At 42.1% G+C, this 22,966-nt stretch overlaps 1 protein-coding gene across 3 annotated transcripts; it reads right to left on the bottom strand.

Moving 5' to 3' along the window:
• Positions 1–2,029: 2,029 nt before the first annotated feature.
• FLVCR1 (FLVCR choline and heme transporter 1) lies at positions 2,030–22,611 on the bottom strand. 3 transcript variants are annotated; one of them, XR_011149725.1, is made up of 11 exons: positions 21,875–22,611; positions 18,711–18,855; positions 18,013–18,153; positions 17,641–17,708; positions 17,294–17,397; positions 16,024–16,134; positions 14,855–14,960; positions 14,522–14,633; positions 13,901–13,968; positions 5,111–12,505; positions 2,030–4,488 (listed from the first exon to the last, which is right to left on the bottom strand). XR_011149725.1 is itself a non-coding variant. In XM_069009568.1 (10 exons), exons 1-10 carry the CDS (start codon positions 22,532–22,534, stop codon positions 12,446–12,448), a joined length of 1,575 nt encoding a protein of 524 aa, XP_068865669.1. In that variant the 5' UTR covers positions 22,535–22,611; the 3' UTR covers positions 2,030–12,445. The 3 variants fall into 3 exon arrangements, 2 of the variants coding, with proteins under 2 accessions (XP_068865669.1, XP_068865670.1); XM_069009568.1 differs by having other exon boundaries at positions 2,030–12,505; XM_069009569.1 differs by lacking the exons at positions 2,030–4,488; positions 5,111–12,505 and adding an exon at positions 12,514–13,503.
• Between the last annotated feature and the right edge of the window lie 355 nt (positions 22,612–22,966).

The raw sequence follows: 22,966 nt of genomic DNA on the forward strand, positions 1-22,966 counted from the left end.
GCTGGTTGGGAAACACTGACCAAAGGTCATCCTTACGTATTAAAGTTCCTCATATGCATTTTCTTTCCAGGAAGAAAGAAAAGTAGACTGGAAAAGTTATTAAGTCTAGCAATAGAACATGTCACAAAGCCCAAACAGCAAAAGCCTTTGAGCTGAGATGCTGTGTGGAACCTGCAAAGAGAAATGTGGGATTTACTGTTCTCAATGCCATGGTGCAACAAGGCGTCATCACGACACTGATGATTTCATCAAACAATTTTTGATCTGAAGCATCACTTCAAGCATCCCTGGGAGACAGTGCTCTGCAGATTAAGAGTCCCCCTTTCCAGAGAATGATTGAAGAGTAATCAAAACACTGCAGAAGTGCCTGAAGGTGACAGTAAAATTCAAATTCTGTGGTCATTTAAAAAATAAAGCTCTTAAAGGAAATACAGTAATCTGGAGCAAAAATTACTTTTTTTCAGTCATCTTCATTATTTGCCATGACATGAATGATAGTAATTTTCAGAGGTAACTAGCAAACTCACGCCTACAGACCACCTTCTGACTTTGGAATCAAACCCAGGAATGATTTGTAATCACACAAGCTGCAGATTTCAAGGAGACTCCCTAATGCCCTTGATGCACAGAGACATTTCAACCCTCAAGAGACTCTCATATTTTGAGCAGATGAAGTAGGTCAGAGAAAAATCACACTGACCATGGGGAATTCTGTTCCCCAAAAGCTGGGGGACCTCTGTGTCTCCTGTGGCAAAAGTCTGGTTTGGACAACTTCGTCAAGCTTCTGAGCCTTTGAGGGCTTCTCTACCCTTTTGAAGCTTCAGTGGGGCAGTGACAAGATGAAAAATCATAGTATTACTGGGCTTTGGGCAGTAGCTTCTAAGTGAATTTCAAGCTTTTAGCATTAGGCCCCGAAGTAAATTCAGTTGTTCATTGGGAGCAGAAGATAACATAAATTCAAGTCCCTGGAGCCAATTAATGATCCTTGGGTGAGTCATTCTCACTCCAGTGGGACAGTGCCTCTTCATTCCACACAGGATGTACATTCTGTCTAATGCCTGCAGGTTTGTTCAGAACCAGCTGATGAATTATTCTGAGAAAATCAAGTTACCTTCCAATATTTAATGGAGAAAACACCATGTGCAGCCTTGGAAACTGTCCTGTTATATTTAACTTCTTTTTCTCTTGGCAGCAAGCAGGACAATTTGATTTCTAAAAGAGTAACTAACTCTGCAGTATCTGCAGTCCCTCTTTTACCTTATTCAAACTGGTGATCAACATCTGAAAAACCTTAGGACTGCCCCATTCTGAAAAAAGAAAGTGGGAACTCTCTGGTTCAGCCTAATGCAGCCTAGAAAAACTTCTGATGCCTTAAATACATCCCTGGGATTTTTCCATCTGCTTGGAGTTCATAGTTTTTGTAGAATCTTGTGTCTATTTCTGGAAACTTGTAACACAAGGCCGAAATACTGGCAATGCCCTTTAGATACTATTTACTGCCATTTTCATGGTCTAAACACTGTTAAAAGCAGAAGCAGTTTACTGAGGAAACACCAGAAATTAGCATCGTAGAGGCTGAATTTCGATCCCTGATATTAAGCAGATATTAGCTCGTTAATCACAAATATATAATTACTTACAAATCAGTAATTATGCCTAACCATTGCCAATACTCAGCCTTTGTGACATACCTGCTGAAGTCCTTTCCACAAAGTTCTGGCTATTATTGTTTCATTTTCTGAAAGTTGTTGTTTAATAAAGCTGTAAATATTGATTTAGAACGTGGTCAGATAGGGTTAGTTCATTGTGAAGCACAGACAGAAGGAAATCCAGCAGACTTCTAAGAAACCTTTCCACCCCAGGAAGCAGCTGGACTGTTAAGCATCTGCCTATTTTATCCATACACAAACCACATCACTGTCTGGAAGGGGTAATACTTGTTAGCTTTGGATTACAAGCAGGGCCTCCTCCTCCCAGCTATAGAAATTTGCCAGCATTTTTGTCGACAAACGGGACGGGGAGCTTGGACAAGCGTTCCAGGAGCCTTTTATTATTTTATTCCATTATCAGTCTCACAGACCAAGTTGGGGCAGAGATGGTACAAAGCTCACGCTGTCCCAGACATCCAAAGACTTCCCGGTTACAGAGCATTCTTAAAAGCTTCTTAGCCAATTAGCGTGCTTCTAAAAGTTACAGACAACTGTTTTAACCAAGCACAAACAGCGCATGTACATCTGTTGTACACAATGCTCACTTGTTATACCTTATATAATAATACACAGTATTCCATTATTAAGCTTAAACTTATCTATCTTGCTAAGCAACTTCAAAACTTTTTTGCAACTTCAAAACCTATCTCTGCCAAACCTAGAAACTCTAACCATTGTTTTAATGTCCTTGCTTGCTATTAATTGTATCTTCTTCAAGTTTTCGCAGCCACAGCTGATCTCTAAACTCTTCTGCTTTATTCCTGAATCCTGCTTTTTTCTCACACCTAAAGCTTTTCCACCTTTGTGTTTCCCCACAATTCCCCCTCTTGGTACAACTATATAGAAGTCCTCTTAACTTTGTTGCTTATCAACTACCTTGCGTTTCATAGCTCCTCTACATAAGGGCACTTCTTATTCTTGGTCTAAGTGGTGCTATTTTACACCACAGCAATTTTAAGGCTGTGAAAGGTCGAGTCTATTTTAAGAACATGGGTCAAATCCAGCATTAGTTGTTTTGTATCGTTCGAATAGGTCTCGTCCGTTCTAAGGCCTTAATTCAAAGCCTTCATCCATAGCTGCCTGGGTAAGATTCTGAGAACTTTCTGTGATCCCTTTTCCTACACCATTCTCTTGTATGACACAAACTTCCTTAACAGTTCTGTCTGTCATTCGTCGCACACACTGAAGAAAACAAGACACAACTATCAATATCACCACTACAATCATTGAAACATATAAACCTGCTTTGCAGAGCTCCTTCAACCAAGGTGCAGAGCTCCCTCCCTCAAACAAACCATCTAGCCATGATCCACTGTCTCTTTGAATTTGGGACGTTAGATCTTTCCGCTTTTGTATACTTTTGTGGATGGATTCAGAGCAGTCAGACAAATTCATACAGCAAAATCCTTCAAATTCTTCACAACCATGTCCATGTGCCAGTAAAAGGAAATCAATTGCTGCTCTATTTTGAAGGGTAGCATGTCTAACACTGTTGATGTCAGCCAGCATATCACTGATTGCAATGGATGTGGCATTGGTTTGTTTACTCAGCCAACATCCTACCCGATCCAATTGCTTCAGTGCCATTGCTGAGGCAAGTTGGGGTACTAACGAATCTGCTAAAACCCTTGCTGGAGTTTTCCAGGGTCTTAACTCACTGTTACAATTCTCACCATATGGATGAGCAGATCTTTTCCCTCTATGTTTTTTCCTGATGACTGTTTTAGCATTGGGTGCTAGCACAGTCAGTTGTCCAATGCTGCATGGACCACCTTCAAGGCGTGATGGAATGCCTTGCCAAGCCCTATCTCCACAAATGAACCAATACCCTTTTGGTAATTGCCATGGATATTGATCAACTCCGGAGCGTCCACCCCAACTGCCTGAGCAATTACACCAAAAACTTGCATTTTTGTAGACGGGGTGATTAGGAGTGACATTGTATCTGGGAGAATCTTTCTTTTGCCGATTGCTATTTGAAAAGGTGAGGCAGAAATTCATTGTCAAGGAGCCCAGAATTTCCAATTCCCGGGGTTCAGCAGTTGCTTTGGGGAGTTTTATGGTCCAAAGATCCCAATCCTTTACAGGATTTCTCCTGCTAGCAACTTCTGGTTTGCTGTTAAGTTGCTTTTTGGTCAAGGGATCATGATATATGGGTATTGGCCAATTTTTTACTGGCACACCGACTAAACAGGCTGCAAAAGGCATTTCTGGGTTCAAATTAGACAGACATATGGTATCTGAGCCTGCTGCTTTGGCTAAGGTGACCCAAACATTTGGTTTTGGTTGTACCACAGGGAAATCTGCATTGCAAAAAGCAAGCAAAGCTAGCAAGCTCCAGTAAAACATCTGAGTTTGCTCTATTCTTTTCAAGAGCTACTTTTTGGCAAAAGACTTTCCCATATATTACAATTCACAAATTCTGGTTTTGTTCCTTCCCAAAATTGCCGGGGAACCGAATGGCAATGGTAAAAGGTGGCAATGGCAAAGGTGAAATTTCCCCTTTGCACAACCAATGAGGGGACACACTTTTACTGAACACAATGGATACCACACTTTTGCCAAAAGAGCTCTATGAAACCAACCGTTCACTCATTTGACATGACATGAAATCAAGGTTTGCAAATTCCATGGGTGAGCAAGGGACATCAGGCGTGACTCGCAATCTCCCTGTTCGGCCCACATCTGCATGCCTGCTTCTTCACTCGTAGAGTTGTCAGAGCATTCTCACGTGAGATATGGTTTGAATTCCTTGCAGGGACCCACTTAGGTCCTGCACCTGTGGAAACACAAGCATACTCTTTGCCCCAAGTTATTAGTCAAAAAGGACCTTCAATTCATCCTGTCTCAGGATTTCTAATTAAAACAGGGTGATTTTCTCTCAATTTTGCTCGTGTGTTATTTGAAAAATGCCTAAAAATTGGTGTATCAGGTTCTGCAAAAGAGCTGCTCAAAAAATTAAAAACAAAGCTTTACTCAACCTCATCTGTGGTGTTGCCTCTATTCCCCCCTTCTGTTGATCTAAAATACATTTTAGGGTGTGATGTGTCCTTTCAATGATTGCTTGACCTTTGGGGGAGTGGGAAATACCAAAGGTGTGGCGAACACCCCAATCCATTAAAAATATGGCCAATTTTTGGGATATGTATGCAAAGCCATTGTTTGTTTTGATTTCTTGGGGTATGCCTAGTGAAGCAGATGCTTGCAAAAAAATGTTGACAGGCATGATTGGCAGTTTCTCCTGTGTGGACAGAGGCAAATACCGCTCCTGAGAACATGTCCACTGACACATGGATGTTTTTAAATTTCCCAAAGGAGGGGTATTTGGTGATAAACATACCATTTATTTCTGGACAAATATTGTCCCATCCTTAAGTTCCCCACAGATCCCCTTTTCTCACCTCACAGCGGCATCCAGGAAGGCAAGAAGGGGAGAGGCTCCTTCGTTCCAAGAGAGAAATCCATTTCTTTTCAATGGCTGCTTTTCCTATGTGGGGCTTCCATCAAGGTGGCCGGACAGAGCAGTCAACGAAGGATCCGAAACTGCATCCTTTTGCCTCACAGGCCACCAGTTTGCCGGCGTTTTTGTCGACAAATGGGACGGGGGGCTTGGACAAGCGTTCCAGGAGCCTTTTATTATTTTATTCCATTATCAGTCTCACAGACAAAGTTGGGGCAGAGATGGTACAAAGCTCACGCTGTCCCAGACATCCAAAGACTTCCCAGTTACAGAGCATTCTTAAAAGCTTCTTAGCCAATTAGCGTGCTTCTAAAAGTTACAGACAACTGTTTTAACCAAGCACAAACAGCGCATGTACATCTGTTGTACACAATGCTCACTTGTTATACCTTATATAATAATACACAATGTTCCATTATTAAGCTTAAACTTATCTATCTTGCTAAGCATCTTCAAAACCTTTTTGCAACTTCAAAACCTATCTCTGCCAAACCTAGAAACTCTAACCATTGTTTTAATGTCCTTGTTTGCTATTAATTGTATCTTCTTCAAGTTTTCGCAGCCACAGCTGATCTCTAAACTCTTCTGCTTTATTCCTGAATCCTGCTTTTTTCTCACACCTAAAGCTTTTCCACCTTTTGTGTTTCCCCATAATTATGCCTAACCATTGCCAATACTCAGCCTTTGTGACATACCTGCTGAAGTCCTTTCCACAAAGTTCTGGCTATTATTGTTTCATTTTCTGAAAGTTGTTGTTTAATAAAGCTGTAAATACTGATTTAGAACGTGGTCAGATAGGGTTAGTTCATTGTGAAGCACAGACAGAAGGAAATCCAGCAGACTTCTAAGAAACCTTTCCACCCCAGGAAGCAGCTGGACTGTTAAGCATCTGCCTATTTTATCCATACACAAACCACATCACTGTCTGGAAGGGCTAATACTTGTTAACTTTGGATTACAGGGCCAGCTCCTCCCAGCTATAGAAATTATTATCTCACTAATCATAGCCAGGATGGCTTCACATCTCCCATTTACCTGATGAGGTTTCTAGTGTTTCCTTTCAAGGACTGAGAATCTGACAAAAAAAGAAAACAAAACAAAAAAAAAACACCAACCAACCCAAACCAAAAAAAAAACCCCCAAAACCCCCAAAAGAACCCACCCAAAACACCAACACCAAAGAAACTTCAGGGAGTAATAAATTTTCGGAGCTGTTCCTTCCTAGCTGTGGGAATGTTTAAATTACAGTGCTAAATGGGGATATTGCCTGCAGCTTTCATAGAGGTACCATAAGAGGAGCATGACCCTCTTGTCCTGGTTGTTAAATGAAGAACCCACCTGAAAGTTCAACCCAGTGCTGAACTGCATGTTAGTGTTGCTTTATGACACAAGGCTTGTTTGTGTTTGCTGTCCTCTGCAGCTCTTGCAACCACCCCCTGTGAAGCATCTCCTATACCAAAATAGCTGAGAGAGACTCCCAGCTTTGTGGAGAAGTGAGATAAAAAAAACTAAAATATTTTCTTACCATGACTCTACTTTCTTTGAAGCAGGTTCCTCAAATTTGCCTGGCTCACAGCTGGGTTAAATGCCTGAGGGTAGGTGACAGAACCCTTGCAGAGTGTTCACAAGGGTTCTGCTGTGCTTCCACTGAGGAAAACTCCAATTTTAGCCATAAATGAATGCAATGTCTCACTTTCATCCTAAGAAGTTATCCTACCCTCTCCCCTCAGATAATCTCTCTGCAACCAAGTGCTTTATTAAAATAATATCTGCACTACCCTCAAGAAGCTGCCTTTGGATCGCTCTGCTTTAGGGGTTAACTTGCACTTTTCCTCACAGATCTTTTCCAAAGCAAAGGAGAAGTCTCTAGTTGTACTAGAGCAGTACAACTCAACTACTACTAGAGCAGTACAACTCAACTACCAATGCTAGTACTTTAATTCCACGCCCCGAGAAAATTTCTCAGGATGCCAATAGTTTTGTGTCTAATAAATTTCTATACCCTGCATACATGCACTCTGCATGTACATGTATATTTATTAATGACACAGTAAGTCATACACTTGCACATTTTCCTATATTAAAAGGTGGGTTCTAAGTAAAAAAAAAAAAAAAATCACTTTTAGATTAGCAGCTCTATCAGCAGCTGTCAAAAATGCTAATCTTGGCTCCAATCAATTTAGGCATTATACACTTTATTAGTAACATATAATGATAAGGAATGATGCCATCCACATATACACATACATACAGTATTGCAATCAGAGAATATTCATTAAGAACTTTTAATTTTCTCTTGAAATAAAGAACTGGACACTAACAAAACCAAAATATTACAGCAAAACATATTTGTTATCTTCATGAGTAGAACAAAGACATGAGCAGTAAATAAAATGGGTCTTACACAGAAATACATTTCTCTCAGGAAAATTTTTTGTTTAATTCATTCTAGTTCCTGCATTAGCATCACTTCTCCCTCTTCACAGACTTCAGACTGAATGGTGGGGCTGGGGGCAATCACATATTATTGTGTACAATGGCAGCTTGTGCTCCATGAAACATTAGTAGCCTGTAACACTTGGGAAGGAGGTACATACATGTACTGAAAAACAGTAACTGCAAAGGTCACACATTCCCATTCACACAGGAAAACTAGTGAGTTCACAAAATGGAAAACAATACATGTTTACAGCTTAACCCAATTTCACTTGGTTGTAGATATACAAGGTAGTCCAAATATTTCTCAAAAAACCATTTTGCATCAGGCAACACGGGCTGGCAGCTCTAATTACACACTCCACTGATTGTCTCTGAAACAACAGACTGCCTTGAACAAAAGAGATGACCAAGAGGCTGAAGTGAGGAAAGCCCTATTAATCTGAAATGATTCATATGTATTCTTCCTACTTCTTCCCTTGTTCTTTCTTCCTCGTAAAACTTGGGCATTTAGCAACAGAAATGTGTTACTAAAGCACCCATCTACAGTTACTTGTTCTGAGGGACTTCTCTACCGGCAACTCCAGACTATGCCTTACAGGTCTGATATTTTCACACCCAGCCAACAGAAATGAGGGGTTTAAGGCCGTGGTAGGAATCCTAAATAAAAATGGGTCAATGTTCTCCAAGTTTCTTCCACTGAAATTACCAAAAGTTTAACATGGCTGGGAAGAAACATGAAGATAAGAGTTAATTTTAAGGCTAATCTCTGAATTTTGTAACTGAAAGTTATCAATTGCACAGCCTGCTGGGCTCCTGAGAACTTGGGGGCTGCCCCCTTGATCATGTTCCCCATTGCATGGGTTCTCTTGCATCCTCTAGAGCTCTCTTGAAACACTTAAAAAAAAAAGTAAGTTGAAAAGCAAAAGCTGATGCATGGGGTTGGGATGCCTCTCCTCACTTGGTTTCTCACACCATCCTCTCCTAGTTGATGTGCAGTTCCATTCAGGATACAATTATCTCTTTAAACAGTCAGGATTTTTAGCCCCCAACTCTACTCTTGCTGGAGGGCTGAGCCAGGATCTCAAGCTGAGTCAGAAACCCTATTTCCAATTCCAGATGCATGTGGAATTTCCAGGCTGAGAAGGCTGCATGGATAACTCATAGCAACCTTCCAGTATCTGAAGAGGAACTATAGGGAAGCAGGAGATGGACTCCTTGTCAGGAACAGCAGTGATAGGACAAGAGGGAGTGGGTACAAGCTGAAACAGGGGAAATTTAAATATCAGGAAGAAATTTTTTACTGTGAGGATGATAAGACAGGTTGCCCAGGCAGGTTGTCAACACCCCAGCCCTGGATCTGTTCAAGGCCAGGCTGGATATAGCCTTGACCAACCTGGTCTAGTGGGAGATGTCCCTGACCATGGCAGGTGGGTTGGGACTAGAAGATCTCTAAGGTCCCTTCAAACCTCTTAACATTCTATGATTCTATGTTTGATTGAATGGATGTTGAAAAACCCAAAAATGAAAAGCAAAACCACAAAGCCTCAACTACTCCAAATTTATTTCTGCCATGAGCTAGAAACTCAATTTCTTGACAGACAGATAATAAGATTATCACATTAAAAAATACTGATTTGCTCTTTATTTGCTCTTTATTCTGCTGCTGAGCCTTTCATTTAAATACTTTTTCATTGACTGAAAATAGCTCCCAGGTTTCCAACTTTTAAGCTCCTTTTAGAAGGGGAATATTAAATCCAAGATGTAATTAAGCCTTCACTATTAGGAGTATTTTCTTTTCAGGCACCCAGCAGGGTTTTCAGCATGCCAAAATCTTGCTTGGACCTCTTCAGAAGGTAGCCAAGCAATTTGGCAGAAAATAAAAAAAACACAAGGAGCCAAAACTAGAATATTTTTTCAATAATCAGCTGAACATAACTAAAGAAACTGGAAGCTAGTAGTGAAGAAAGGAATTGAAAAATAAATTTTAAGAAAGAAATAAAAAGACTCAATCTTTGAATTCGAACAGTGTGTACTGAACAGGTCAAGAAACATTCTGGATACTGCCAAAGACTTTGTATTGGACATTTCAATTCCCCAAAACTGCAAAAATATTATCTTGTTAAGATTTTGCAACACCAAAAGTCAAAGCAACCACGGCCCATGAACATAATATTTTCTGAAGCTGTATCTTGCTGAAAAACATATATATATTTTGGCACACATTATTATGATTTTTCCAAAGGGAAAAGCCACCTACATATGTTACAAGGCAGAAACTTTGAAAACATGTACATCCCTTGATGGGGCAGCTTCTATCACAGCAAGTCATTAAATGTAAAGGACTGACATAATGAAAGCATCTCCACTTCCACTCCTCTACCCTTGCCTGCCAGTTGAATATCCAAGAGTTAATTTTACTATACTCAGCTACTTCAGCACTGGACTTTTCTAGAGCTCAGCTCTCCAGGAGCAGCAAGGCCTGGCCATTTTCTCTCTAGCACTGGACCTGGCAAAGACACGTGAACCCTTTTTGGCAAGGCAAGTGTTCCAAGCATGCTTGGTTTATTCGGATAGCTCTTCCCCTGTCTAAAGCATTTATCATACAAAATGTTTAGGTCAAGATCATCACATTTAGAGGCTAAGCTTAGAAAGGTAAGTTTTCAGGGCCCTTTTTATACAAAATGATTCTCTGAGTCTACAGAGAAGTAAGAAAAGAAAAGCATTTAATGATATTCATTGTACTTAGAGACTATCTTGGAGTTTGTTGTTGTTTAACCCCAGCCACCCACCAAGCCCCAGGCAGCCATTTGCTTGCTCCCTTCCCCACCAGTGGGATTGGAGAGGGAATCAGAAGGGTAAAAGCTGGAAAACTCATGGGTTGAGATAAAGACAGCTTAATAGGGAAAGCAGAAGCCACACACATAAGCAAAGGAAAACAAGGAATTAATACACAGCTTCCCATGGGCAGGCAGGTGCTCAGCCATCCCCAGGAGAGCAGGGGGCCATCAAGTGCAATGACTACTTGGGAAGAAAACACCATCACTCCAAACATCCCTCCCTTCCTCCTTGTGCCCCCCACTGTATATACTGAACATGATATCATAGGGTCTGGAATATCCCTTTGGTCAGTTGGGGTCACCTGTCCTGGCTGTGTCTCTTCCAACCTCCACTGCACTCCCAACTTCCTCGCCTTTTTGGACATATGAAAAGCAGAAAGGGCCTTGGCTCTATGTAAGCCCAGCTCAGCAGCAACAAAAACATCTCTATATTATCAACCCTGTGTTCAGCACAAATCCAAACCACAGCCCCATATCAGTCACTGTGAAGAAAATTAGCTGCAGCATAGCTGAAACCAGCATAGAGTTCAATAATTCCCCATACCCAACTGTAACCATCTGTGGAAAACTTTGGCAGGATTCCACCTTCTGGATGGCACTGCATCTGTGGGAACTCAAAGACATAGCATCACTGATGGCACTGAACTTGCAGGCTCAGCTTACTGAGATAACAATTAAATGTTTGCAAAAAGCCCACTAACCCAGGTCTGACTTTCCCAGCAATAGTATTATTGTAGTGCTATCAGCTCTGTGGGCGTGTATATAGAGCACAAGGTAAAGGAGAACATTTTCAAAAGCACTACAGTGAGAAACCCCCATCCCAAATACAGATAAATAAAGTAACAAAAAGTTGCTGTTAATGAAGTCTGCCCATTTTGCAGCTGAGATGGTACAGAAGAAAATATTTGATCAGAGAAGTGAAAATATCACTATTTTCCTTTCAGTCATCCTTACAGCTTTTAACAAACCGCAAAAGACATGATTTAAGTTACACAAGCACAGGAATGTCACATGAGACAAGTGATACAATTCATAAAAAGGACAGAACACATTTTCTGATACTCCACAAATACTCAGAGAAGGTTTAACACACAAAATGGAATTTCTTCAGCAGCACTGATTAAACTCAAGATGAGGCAGGGATCTTCTTTACAAAGTAAAGGCACCGGCTCTTTGTAAACACGTACTCCTCTCTCTTTAACTGAGAAAGCACTCAAAATATTCCATGGAGGAAACTTGTGTGGTAGTGTTCCATTGCTTATAAATACTTCACAATAGAGATATCAAAGGCCTTTGTCCTCCTTTTTACTGTATTTAATGAGAAGTATTTTTTCTCCAATTTATCTAGTGAGAAACTTTTTAAATCTCCCCAGAAATGCTACAATGAAGCTATAGAACAGTGTTTTCTCTTATCTGCCTTCTGATATCTACAAAGAAGTTTCAAGGCAGAAGAAATGTCAGATGCCAGTATGAAACACACACGTCATCTTTTGTTTTCAGTATTGTGCTATCATTTTCCCAGAAGGTTTCATTGGCTTATATTAAAATACAGAAATATTTAAAATAAGAAAAGGAACTCGTGAACATCCTCCTGCTGTACAGCTCTCTACTCCTTGACTTTTCAAATGCACCAGCAAGACTGAACAAGAAAAAAAGATTAGATACTTCTGATCATGACAACTGTACTTCAGGATTCCTGATTTTTTTTCAAGTATGCATCCTGAATGCACGTCTCTCCACTGTGGAGAGTGTTCACACAGTTCTTTACTAATGAAACTGCAAAACTTGAAAACTGTTAAAATAAATATTCCATACAAAGGTGAATTGTTTGCATCTTGGACAAAATGAACTGAGCATCTTCATAGCTTCCAACACACAACTACCACCAATATCAACACACACATTTTACTACTTGTACACACAAATCCAGTGGTTACACTAATTCCTACTGTTCCATATCTAACCAAACTTGTGCGTTTCTAAGTCACCTTCCTTTAGCTTTATAAAGCTGACTGAATCTTTAATGTGCTTTCAGGTTCTACAGGACTGTCAACTGGTACCTGAAAAGGGAGATAAAAAAATAAAAACACAACAGGAATGAAGCTGTTATTCAACAGAACTATTCTCAAACTCAGTGTTCTAGGGTAATTCTTAGATTAGACTCCAATAGTATACGTTGTTAATTAGCCAAATTAAGCAATTATAGAAAACCCGATTTTCTCTTCTTTTTGTAATAAAAAAGAGAGAGCAAACATAGAATTTAGTTTTTTAGTGTAACTAACTCTAAAGTATATATTTACTGCATATAAATATTTGTCACATGAAGATTAACTTCCCATTTTTTCCTCCATTACATTTAACCACAGTAGCATCTTGATCAAGGTTCACTATCAAAGTGATATTGAACATTATTAACACAGGCAGGTCTCAAACATGTATGGCAGTATCAGGGCAAGGACTGCAGCTTTTCTTACACCCTGGCTAATATGAATGAAGCTGTGTGTCGAGCTAGGCTAATTAATGAGGTGATAATGGAAAGCAGATGAGTCATGTATATCCCTGAGAGAGCCCCAAGCCCTGCTGGGAAACCCACAGGCTGCCACACTAAGCACACAGAGCTGCACAGGTTTCAGGTTCAAGTTAGCTCAGAGAGCACCAGCTCAGAAGTTCCTGAACCTCATACAGACACTAACAGTGTGCAGTTGGTCACAGATGATCAAAACGTGCTGTACGTGCAAGACACCTACACAAAAAGAAGCATGGCAGAGAATCTTGCAATGTCTGACTCCAAAAAGCTCTCATATCTTGATCCAAATTATCAAAAAACTCACAGCACTGAAAATTTTTCCACTGACAGCTTTATTTCTACTAGTAACTGTACTGGTTTGGAAAAGCTGCTGAGACGTGGAACCTTACAATCATCAGAAAGTGCTATGCTCACTCTTCATTTAAATTGAGAGTGTGCTCAGCAGAAGAACAAACCCAGCCCTTTATGCAGCACTGTATAGAAACTCCAGCATGGCTTCTGTTTATCAGACAGTGACTTCATCTGAAGGGACTGCAGGTATTTCAAATAAAATACCTAGCCTATAGGATGGCCTCATAACCCAAGAAACAAAAAAGCTTCACAATTTACAGCGCTACCTGCTCATATGAAAAAGCAAGATTCAAGCAATAAAATCATATTATTAACCACTTAAAACTCAAATATTCAAAAAATTCAAAAATTCCAACAAAAATGTGAGAGCAGAAGGTTTTTTCCATTTTTCTAATGGGAGTTAAGGAGAAAAATAGCTATCTGAGGGCAGCATCCCATATGGCTCTGTTGTTCAAAAACAGCATGGAAACAGTCATAAGATTTTGTCAATTCCTCCTTTGGAGCTAATATTGTTATGCCAGTAGAAGTCAAGCATTCGAGTAGGTAATATAGTCATGGTAAAATAGTCACCACTTACAGCTTTAACGTCCAAGTTCATAATCCCTGAATTCACATTGTGTCTTCGCAAATCTGACTTTATTAAGGCTGAAAAAAAAAAAAAAAAAGAAAAAAGGAAAGCTGGTTCAGACCTTTGCAGTGACATGCACTTCAAGGGAAATGTTTGCATAGTGCAAGCACACAGAAGCTGCTTTCAGCACATTTTCAAAATACCTGTATTCGCTCTTTGCAATTTGAACTCACTGACAATTTGAACTTGTTCCTGTAGTGGTTTGGTTGACAGTTCCTCACAAAGCACACAAAGCAGGAAGTGACAATAAGATCTTTTAAACCACAAGAAGTTAAAGCAAAGCTTGATAGTTTCAGCACTTTCAGCACATTCGTAAGTCAACATGTGTGAGTCACTGGCACAGTTCCAGAGTGGATCAGCAGTTTTGCTGCATTTGGAGAACTGCAAACTGCCTCCATGTATGCATTTGTTCCCATTTCTCACCCCACTTTGGAGATGGACATCTGTCTCAAATTCAAGACATGTCTCCAGAAATGGGGGTCAGATGGCTGTCCATATATTAGCAACATCATCCTAAAAACATCCACACTTTTACATTAAAGAGAAACCATTACTTGCACTTGTAGTTACCTGTTAAAATTATGCCCACAAAAATCCAAGCACAAAGAAAGATGTTTCCTGCATGAGGACTGTAGTCTGTTGTGAGCTTTCCTTGAACAAGTGTAAAGACAATTCCAAATATCTAGAAACAAACAAGTAACTTCATCAGGATCACACAGAAAAGAGTCATCATTTTGCCTTTAAAAGTTCCAGGTCACATCTTATAGAAATCGAATTTAAAAAAAAAAACCAGGACTATAGCAACACAACAGAGACTTAGCTAAGTCTAAGAAAGCCTTCCTAGACTCGAGCATAGTGGCCTTCCTGAACATTACTCCACTTGAAGAAATAAAATGATGTAACCTGTGCTGATGCATTAAGGAGACCTGAGGAAGTGCCTTCAGACTCTGGATATGTAATTTCCACAGCAAATTCAAACCCAAGTGGAAGATAGCCAGTCATGAAGAACCTGTTGAAGAGGAGAGTAAGAGAATGACAGGCATGGCCTTCACCTATTACTACAGTTAAGAAAACCTATGATACACACAGAGTATTATGAATTAGCTGGTATTTTGAACCATGTGTTCATGATTTAACGTAATTCAGTAATTCCAAATAATAGTGACTGCTTCATTCCCTCAATATGGTCTAAGAATTTTAGCCACACACCTTTCTCATTAGGACAAAGCTGTTAAAACATGTTTGTCCTATTTCCCATAACCACCATACATAGGAAACAACCTTTTCTAACGAGTCCACAAGCCACTCCATACTTGAAGCCAATTACTTTCAAATGAAAGACATACACAAACATCATCATTTGATCAGCCCAAATACCCATGCTGGAGGGCATAAAGAGAGCATGAGTAGGGAGTGAGGCTGTACACTGGAACACCTGCTAGAAGCTGCTATGGAAGAAGCTGAGGGGACTGATGAATGATGGAAGAGAAGGGGCTTAATGCAGCTGAGGTTGGTTGATTGGTTTTTAAACTGAAACTCTCAAGATATTTCTGGTTGTATCTTGACTTCTGTGTCTGAATACAGCACCATTCCCTCAGCACCACTTGAGGCTTTTAGATTAGGTATCTATGAGCAGAGCTCATGCTCTTCAGAGCAAACAAAGCAACCAGCATATTGCTTGGGCTATCAAAGTACAGATTAATCAAAATGCAGAGAAGCCAGTCTTCCTAGATCTGCTCAGTTAAATGCTAATCACCTACACAGTGGTCAAGAGAAAGCTTCAACTTCACTGCAGACAGCTTTTTGAACTGGAACCAAATGAATTGACCACCTAGAGACCTCGCTTAAGTCCATGAAAATGTCAAACGAAACTTACTGAAAAGTGAGTTACTTTAGATTCATTCTGATGTAACAGAAGGTGAAACCCTAGTAAACCCTATCTGTGCTGAGAGCTAAAGGCATAGGCTGAGATCATGGTGACAGAATACTCAGCACAATTATCTAGGTAAAACATTTAAATATGTTTCAGAACAGAACTGCAGTAAGTCTTGTAGTGCTCTTTAATTGCTCACCCAAGTACTCCTCCAGTCACAAACACTACTGCAAGGTATCCGAGGTCCAGGGTGAAGGTAAATACCAGCAACCCAATGAAAGAGAGAATGTAAACAGTCAAAGTCGTTTGCCTGCAACCCAACAACAACAACAAAAAATTAACATTGTTAACAGAAGGCCATAGCACTTTGCTGAAGCATGGAAGAATAACATTAGCATCACATACTCCTAAGAACTGGCATTCTAAAGCTGTAAAATTTGCTTCACGTAATTCTGCCTCAAACTTAGCATGCAGTGAGAACATATCCCTTTGTGAACTCTTAATTGTCGTGGTTATCTGGCTGCTTCACTCAAGGCTAAGGACACTTACTCAGACTCTCAAAGAATGGGCAATCACAGCACATACTATTACCTTAGGACTATTTTAGTTCTCCACTATGTTGTACCTCTTGGCCATTCTGCAGTGCTGCCCATTGCACAATACATCAACACAGGAGCAGCTGAGTCCAACACTATTAGCAATAAAAGTCAGCCCACCAAGAGGCAAGTCAAACAAATCTCATTACAGTGTTCTATTTATTTTGAATCTGGAATAAGAGATGTCTTCCAAATTCTTAAAGCACATATTTATAAGCCAAAACACATGCAGAAACAAAGCCAATCTGCAGCATTAACATCCATTAGGCTTGTAGAGACACATAATGTACTAAGTCACAGGGGAGAACTACTCCATCACAAAGAGTGCTCCAGGGCGGTGCTTGCTCCTGGGAGCACCACACCATGGATGACAGACCTAGGAGCTCCTACCCTAGAACAGAGCTCTGCTCCATGGTCATCCCCTGAATTAAAGCAAACATTACACTTAATAATAGGACCAGTGGTAACATAAAAAAATTGAGAATCCATCAACTGGCCATTTTACAAAACGATGCAGGGTAGGCTTTGAGACTTTATACTTTCCTAGGAGAAGAAGCCCACTGGGCCACCTGGCCACTGTATGTAGGACCTACGGTGCTTTCCTTGTTAGCCTTACACTCCTGAAAAGACAGGAGTAGATGGATAAACCCCTGCACGTTTGCATTCTGCTCCCTCATTTCTTTTGGCCAATAACCAGTAAGTCTCAAGCTTTCGCTGTAGCCTCAGAAACTTGTCTCCATCAAGGCCACTAAAAGGTCAGGGATGAACTGCATTTCATCAGCAGTTCCTTTCAGCCCTCACATAGGAGTATTTTCCTAATGCAATTGCACCAGTCTCCTACCCCTAACCCCACACATGCCTACCCACACTTACTTGTATGTTTTAGTGTAATCCAGCCACAAACCACAAATAATCGAACCCACCATTCCTGCCACCACCAGTGTCAAGCCAATTCTCCCAGCGTTCACTTCTTCTCCCTTTCAACAAATATTTATATGGTGCTCATTAATAACTTGCTTCCACTCAGAGTCAAGTTCAGACCTCTTGGCAGTCATAAGAGCAAACAAACATTCCTATGACTCCCACAGCTGCATGGTACAAGAAACTGTACAGAGGTATAAAAGAAACCAAACGTCTGAGCACACATAGCACCTACAAAATAAACATCACCTCTGCAAATGTACAGTAGAAAAGATAAAGATAAGATCCAAGAAACTTACCACATAATGAGTTACTATCATCTGGTTTAATAATGTGGAGACAGAATAAAATGCCCCAGTCATAATGCCTGCAGTACCAAGAAAAAAAGTTTCAGTCATTCCAGGTGCAGCCATGCAGAACTGCTACCCTAAAGAATTCATCTTCTGACATTTAAGATTCACAACACAAAACCTTTTATGTGCCAAGTAAAATCTCTTCACTGGACCTATAAGTAGTATTTTGCATCCTTACAGATTTGCCATCACTGGCACCTGAGTAAATAAAAGTTTGACACTCCCTCCCCCATAAAAACCCCCACAATTAAAACTCTATGTGCTTTTGGCCCACATTTGAACCTTTCTGCCAGACTACAGGCAGATAGCACCACTTACCATAGCTGATCAGCAAAAGTATAAATGGAATATTTTTGAACAAGTTAATAATGGACTGCTTGTAGGAGTAATCCTCAGGAGGTTTAGTTTGCAGGACTGCTTGAGAGTGACTAGGAGGGTATTTGGGCTTTTCTTCAAACACTGGGGAAAAAGAAGAAAGAAAAATTTTTGATTCATCTGTACCAAACTAATGTGCTTTTATTCTTTTTTTTCTTTCTTTTTTTTTTTTTTTGGAAGTGTTTCAGCTTGATGAATTTCAGAAGATTGACTTGTAGTTTTAACACCTCCAAGAAAAAAATATTCTAGATATTTTCATGGAATAATTAGGTCACATCCACAAAGGATTTGCTATTTGGTCACATCTGATTGCTACCAAAATACGGCCAAAGACACACTTCATCTGCAATGTGTCGAGACCTTTGTATTGGAACTGCAAGATTTGCAGAGTGAATTCACATTATATCATAAGTCCTTGTAGCAAAGAAACTAAGAGAACTAAATATTCTGAAAGAGACCACCTCCTGTGAAGCACGACATAAGAGTGAAATGGTTGCTGCTTAACCCTGGCACAACAGGTAAGTGAACACAAACTGGAAAAATTGTAACCTCAACTACTTTGAGCAGTCAGCTGCTTTAAGTGAGATGCTGTAAACACTCCCCATAGTCAGCATGTAAATTCCAGTAATGTAAACACTTACCAACACCTGTTAAGAAGAACAAAAGAGTGGACACTATCGCTGTTCCGTAGAACATGATGCCGATGTTATGTGCCATAAGATCAATGTCATTTGGCGTATTTGGAACCAAAACAGGTGGCAACAAAAAGCCAATGGCAGTACCAAGCTGTAAAGCAAAAAAAGAAAACCAAAAATAATTTCCCTATGAACATAAAAACTAATAGAAGCGAAAAGTTTTACCAGGTAGAATTCAAAATTGTTATCATAATAAGCATTAATAAAACTTTAGTATCATACTTCTGAGCCACTTGCTCTCGATGTTGTTTTACAATCAGATCTTTCATAACTCAGGTTTTAACCTTTTCATTTCTCAATTAAGCTACAATACTAAACTTAGTGTACATATTTACACTACACCTAGTACTTATACAAGAATCTTTCACAGGACAGGGAAAGTACCACACATGAACATAAATTTGTATCCTGCAACTGAAGGGCTAGACATGACACAAGACTCCATCTACTCTTGTAGAAATGTTCTTCTCCATTTCATGTCACACTCCTGCCACTACCATTACAAAGCCTGTAAACTGTAAGGTTTACTGCAGAACAGAAAGAGCAGAGAAAAGCAAGAGAAAAGGAATACCCTTACTAAGAAACACAAAACCAAACCCAACAATTATTGCTAAGGAAATAAATAAAAATCACAGAATGAAGTAGTAGTGGTTTGTATGTGGAGTAAACTCCAACAAAACAACTGATTTTGTGTTTGAGACAAAACACAGGGACTGAAATTTTGAGCATATACATATATATACAAAGCATTTTAAAAGATGAAGGAACAAGTCCTGGACTACTCTCCAATTTCTCTCTTCTGCTCCTCCAAAACTAAATGGCATTTTAAAGTGTTGGAACATTTATTTTAGGTAAAATTAAATTAAAAAAAGAGCACCAAAAACTGTCAGAGTAGCAAGTCCAACAATCAGAAAGTACGCACATCAAAGGTGCGCTACTGGGCTTAGGAAGCATCCTTTGTGTATACCCTGATGAGGGTTTTGCTACCTTTTTTGCCCCCCAGGCCATCAGATTTACACAATATCCAGTGGTCAAATGAAGAATTTGTCTCCTTTTGTGCTCACCCTTCAGTACATGAACCCTACAAACATGAGCTGAGTACACAGTTACCTTTTTCTTAAGGTATTCTTTTTCCTCCCCCAACAGGAGCCCAAACAGTACCCACACTACTCCAACAAAGTCGAGTGATACCATTTCCCATCATTTACATCTAGAGAGGTTAAGGCCAGAAGGAAGCGTTCCAATGAGTTTGGGGTGCCTCATTGAAGATTAAATACCTGTGGAGATCTGGCACTCCTAACGGCCCTCGCTGCATTCCCAGTGATTTGTGCTCCAATTGCAAATGATCAGCCTCTCAAGAGGTGAGATCTAATTTTTGATAACTGCTCTGTTCCTCCCCTGCCTGCGGTCCAGGCTGTGTTTGCTGTAGCTCTGAAGTTATACACAGTATCTGATAAGCAATCGGATGACAGCTCAGTGGGTTATAGCAACCTGTTCTGTTACATAGTTCACCTTGCACAATCATCCAGTACAGTGAGACCCAATGGGAACGCGGATGCGGAAGGAACTGCAGTGGGATACACAGACAACATTACTTGTAACTTCCAAGTGCCTAACTTGGCATCTCGCTACTCTTTCAATCTACCTTTTGAGAGTTTGGGGGATTTTTTTTAAGGACACAAAACCTGAGAATAGAGAAATTCTGTTGATCTATTGACAGAGGACCAGCAAGCACTTCAGCAGGCACACTGAGATCAGTCCTAGCTTCTGAAGGGGAATGCACTCCAGAAATAACTACGGCTTATTTTGTTCGCATTTTGATCCCGTTTCCCTTGTCCATCTTTCTCAGGGTTCCTATCCACACAATCTCTGCTCTCCTGCTCCTGTCCTGAGCCACTTCAACCCCACATCTCAGCATCCAAGCAAAGCATCAGTTTCACACTCCAAGCTGGATACTTGACACTCTACCGCAGAACTGAAAACACACCTTGCTACTGGAGGGACTAGTACACATCAGGAAGAGTGGAAGTTTAGCTGTCAGAGAAACCTTTAACCTGATACCAGGATGCAGATACAAAACTTTTGCCTCACTGCTGAAACAACCAACAATTTCTGAAATCTTCAGTCCAAAAGGGACAGTTGACATGTCCACTGGAAAACTTCGATGCAAAAAAACTTGTTTTGGAAAAACTGCAAACAGCCAGCTACCAGCTAGTGAGGAATCAGCCCAGTTACCACCCTAACTGTAAATATATAACATTAATGTCACCACTGCCATAATCCAAAGTGCACAAACATAAAATCATTGGACTCACGTGAGAATAATCAAATCCCCTGTTACCTTAACCAAACTCTACCTCTGATCTCAGCCTGCACCAGAGATGCCGATTTGAATCTTAGCAACTTTTTTGCCACAGGAAAAAAAAAAAAAAAAAAAAGCTGGGACAGTGGCAGGAGGTGAGAACAAGGCTATAGGAGGAAAAAGTATCATACTTGCATCTGTGCTTTCAGACACACCTGTTCCAGCTCTCTGAAACTGGCCAGGACCAGGGAGCTTGAGGAAATCCGTGACTCAGTTATCAATTCCCCACAGCGATATGAACTATCACAGCGTTACACAAAACTTCATGAGTCACCAGGGTACTGACTACTGGCACCTGGCAATTAGAGGCCACATTTTAAAAAGCAGAAACCAATATACGTTGACGCTGGGGCTCTTCATGAAAGTTCACGTACTTCACACCCCTCCAAGCGGGGGTGGATTCAGCCAAATGAATCCAAATGCCAAAATGCAAGAGGAAGAGGAAGTGGAGCACGACCACTGCTGAAAAGGGTCTCGACTGATGTACTGCCGGCAGCTGATGGAAGCGTGTGAGCTGCCACACGCTGCCACATGGCCAGGCTCTCGCACAGCCAGGCTGGCCGGGCAGGCGGGACGCAGCATCACCTTGAGCTTGGCCCCGCTTCCTCACCTGTCCACTCTCCCAAAACCGTATCCTGGAGAAAGCCTTTTCCCACTTAAGCACCTTATTTTTAACGCGAAGTAACGTCTTTAACTTCCAAAGAAGCCCACTTCTCCAAAGCCACCCCTCGCTCCCCGCCGGCCCTACCTGGTTGCCCAGCACAGCCACGGCGCAGGCGGTGGAGACCTCGGTGGGGCCGAACCAGACGGAGGCGATGCGGGAGGGCAGCCCCAGGATGAAGACCTGGGCGACGGCGCAGACGGCCTGCGCGGCCAGCGTGAGCGGGTAGCGCTGGGGGGCCAGGCTGCCGCACTTGAGCCAGGCGCCCAGCGCGTTGAGCCCCGCGCCCAGCAGCGCGGTGAGGCGCAGCCCGCGGGCGTCCAGCAGCCAGGTGGCCGGCAGGATCAGCGGCACGTAGGCCACCATGTACACCATGGACAGCCAGTCGATCTGCGTGAAGGAGACGCCGTAGAAGCCGGCGAAGACGTTGCTGAGGATGCTGTACTGGATCCACTGGAAGGCGTTCACCAGCGAGTAGCAGCTGAAGACGGCCAGCACCGCCAGCCGCCGCCGCGACAGCCGCGTCTCCAGCCGCGCCTCCGGCCGCCCGCCGCCCGCCGCCAGCATCGCCTCGGCCTCCGGGGCCGCCGGGGCCGGCTGCTCCCCGCCGCCCGCCGGGGCCGCCCGCCCGCCGCCCGCCGCCTCCTTGCCGGGCAGGAAGCCATTGCAGCGCTGCAGCGGGGCCGCGGCCGCCGGCATCTCCCCGCTCTCCCCCTCCGCCTCCTCCTCGCCGCCGTCCTCCACCATCTCGGCCGTCTCCCCACCCAGCTTCCTCGCTGACGGCGGCGGGCGCAGCCCGGCTCTGCCTGGCAAGGTCACCTGGCTGTGGCTCCGCCGGCCGCCGCCCCGCCCCGGAGCCGGCCCCGGCAGCCGTGCCCGGCGGGCGGAGCGGGAGGCGGCCCCGAAGGCGGGCGGGGTTGGGCGTACGGAGTCGTGCTGCCATCGCCGCGGTCGGGTTAGCGCACAGGCGGCGCAGCCCGGGCCGCTGGGAAGGGTTGGGAGTGTGGGCGTGTGGATATACATAGATAGAGGTGGTTTTGTTCACACCTCCGCTCCCGTTTTCATTGTCCATCTTTCCCGTGGTTCCTTATCTGCACAATCCCTGCACTCCTGCTCCTGTCCTGCTCCACTTCAATCCCAACATCTGGGTGATGTATGTGCACACACACAGACTCGCAC

The sequence above is a fragment of the Aphelocoma coerulescens genome, chromosome 3 (genome assembly GCF_041296385.1).
Source record: "Aphelocoma coerulescens isolate FSJ_1873_10779 chromosome 3, UR_Acoe_1.0, whole genome shotgun sequence".
In the NCBI taxonomy this organism is placed as follows: domain Eukaryota; kingdom Metazoa; phylum Chordata; class Aves; order Passeriformes; family Corvidae; genus Aphelocoma; species Aphelocoma coerulescens.

What these genes read in the sequence shown, in the direction of transcription:
- FLVCR1 (XM_069009569.1), bottom strand. Translation starts at nt 22,534, where the DNA reads ATGGTGGAGGACGGCGGCGAGGAGGAGGCGGAGGGGGAGAGCGGGGAG. An exon ending in ACTTTTGCTGATCAGCTATG is followed by an intron (nt 17,709 to 18,012) that starts GTAAGTGGTGCT and finishes TTGGTACTGCAG; the next exon opens with GCATTATGACTGGGGCATTT. An exon ending in TCCTTAATGCATCAGCACAG is followed by an intron (nt 14,634 to 14,854) that starts GTTACATCATTT and finishes GTTTGTTTCTAG; the next exon opens with ATATTTGGAATTGTCTTTAC.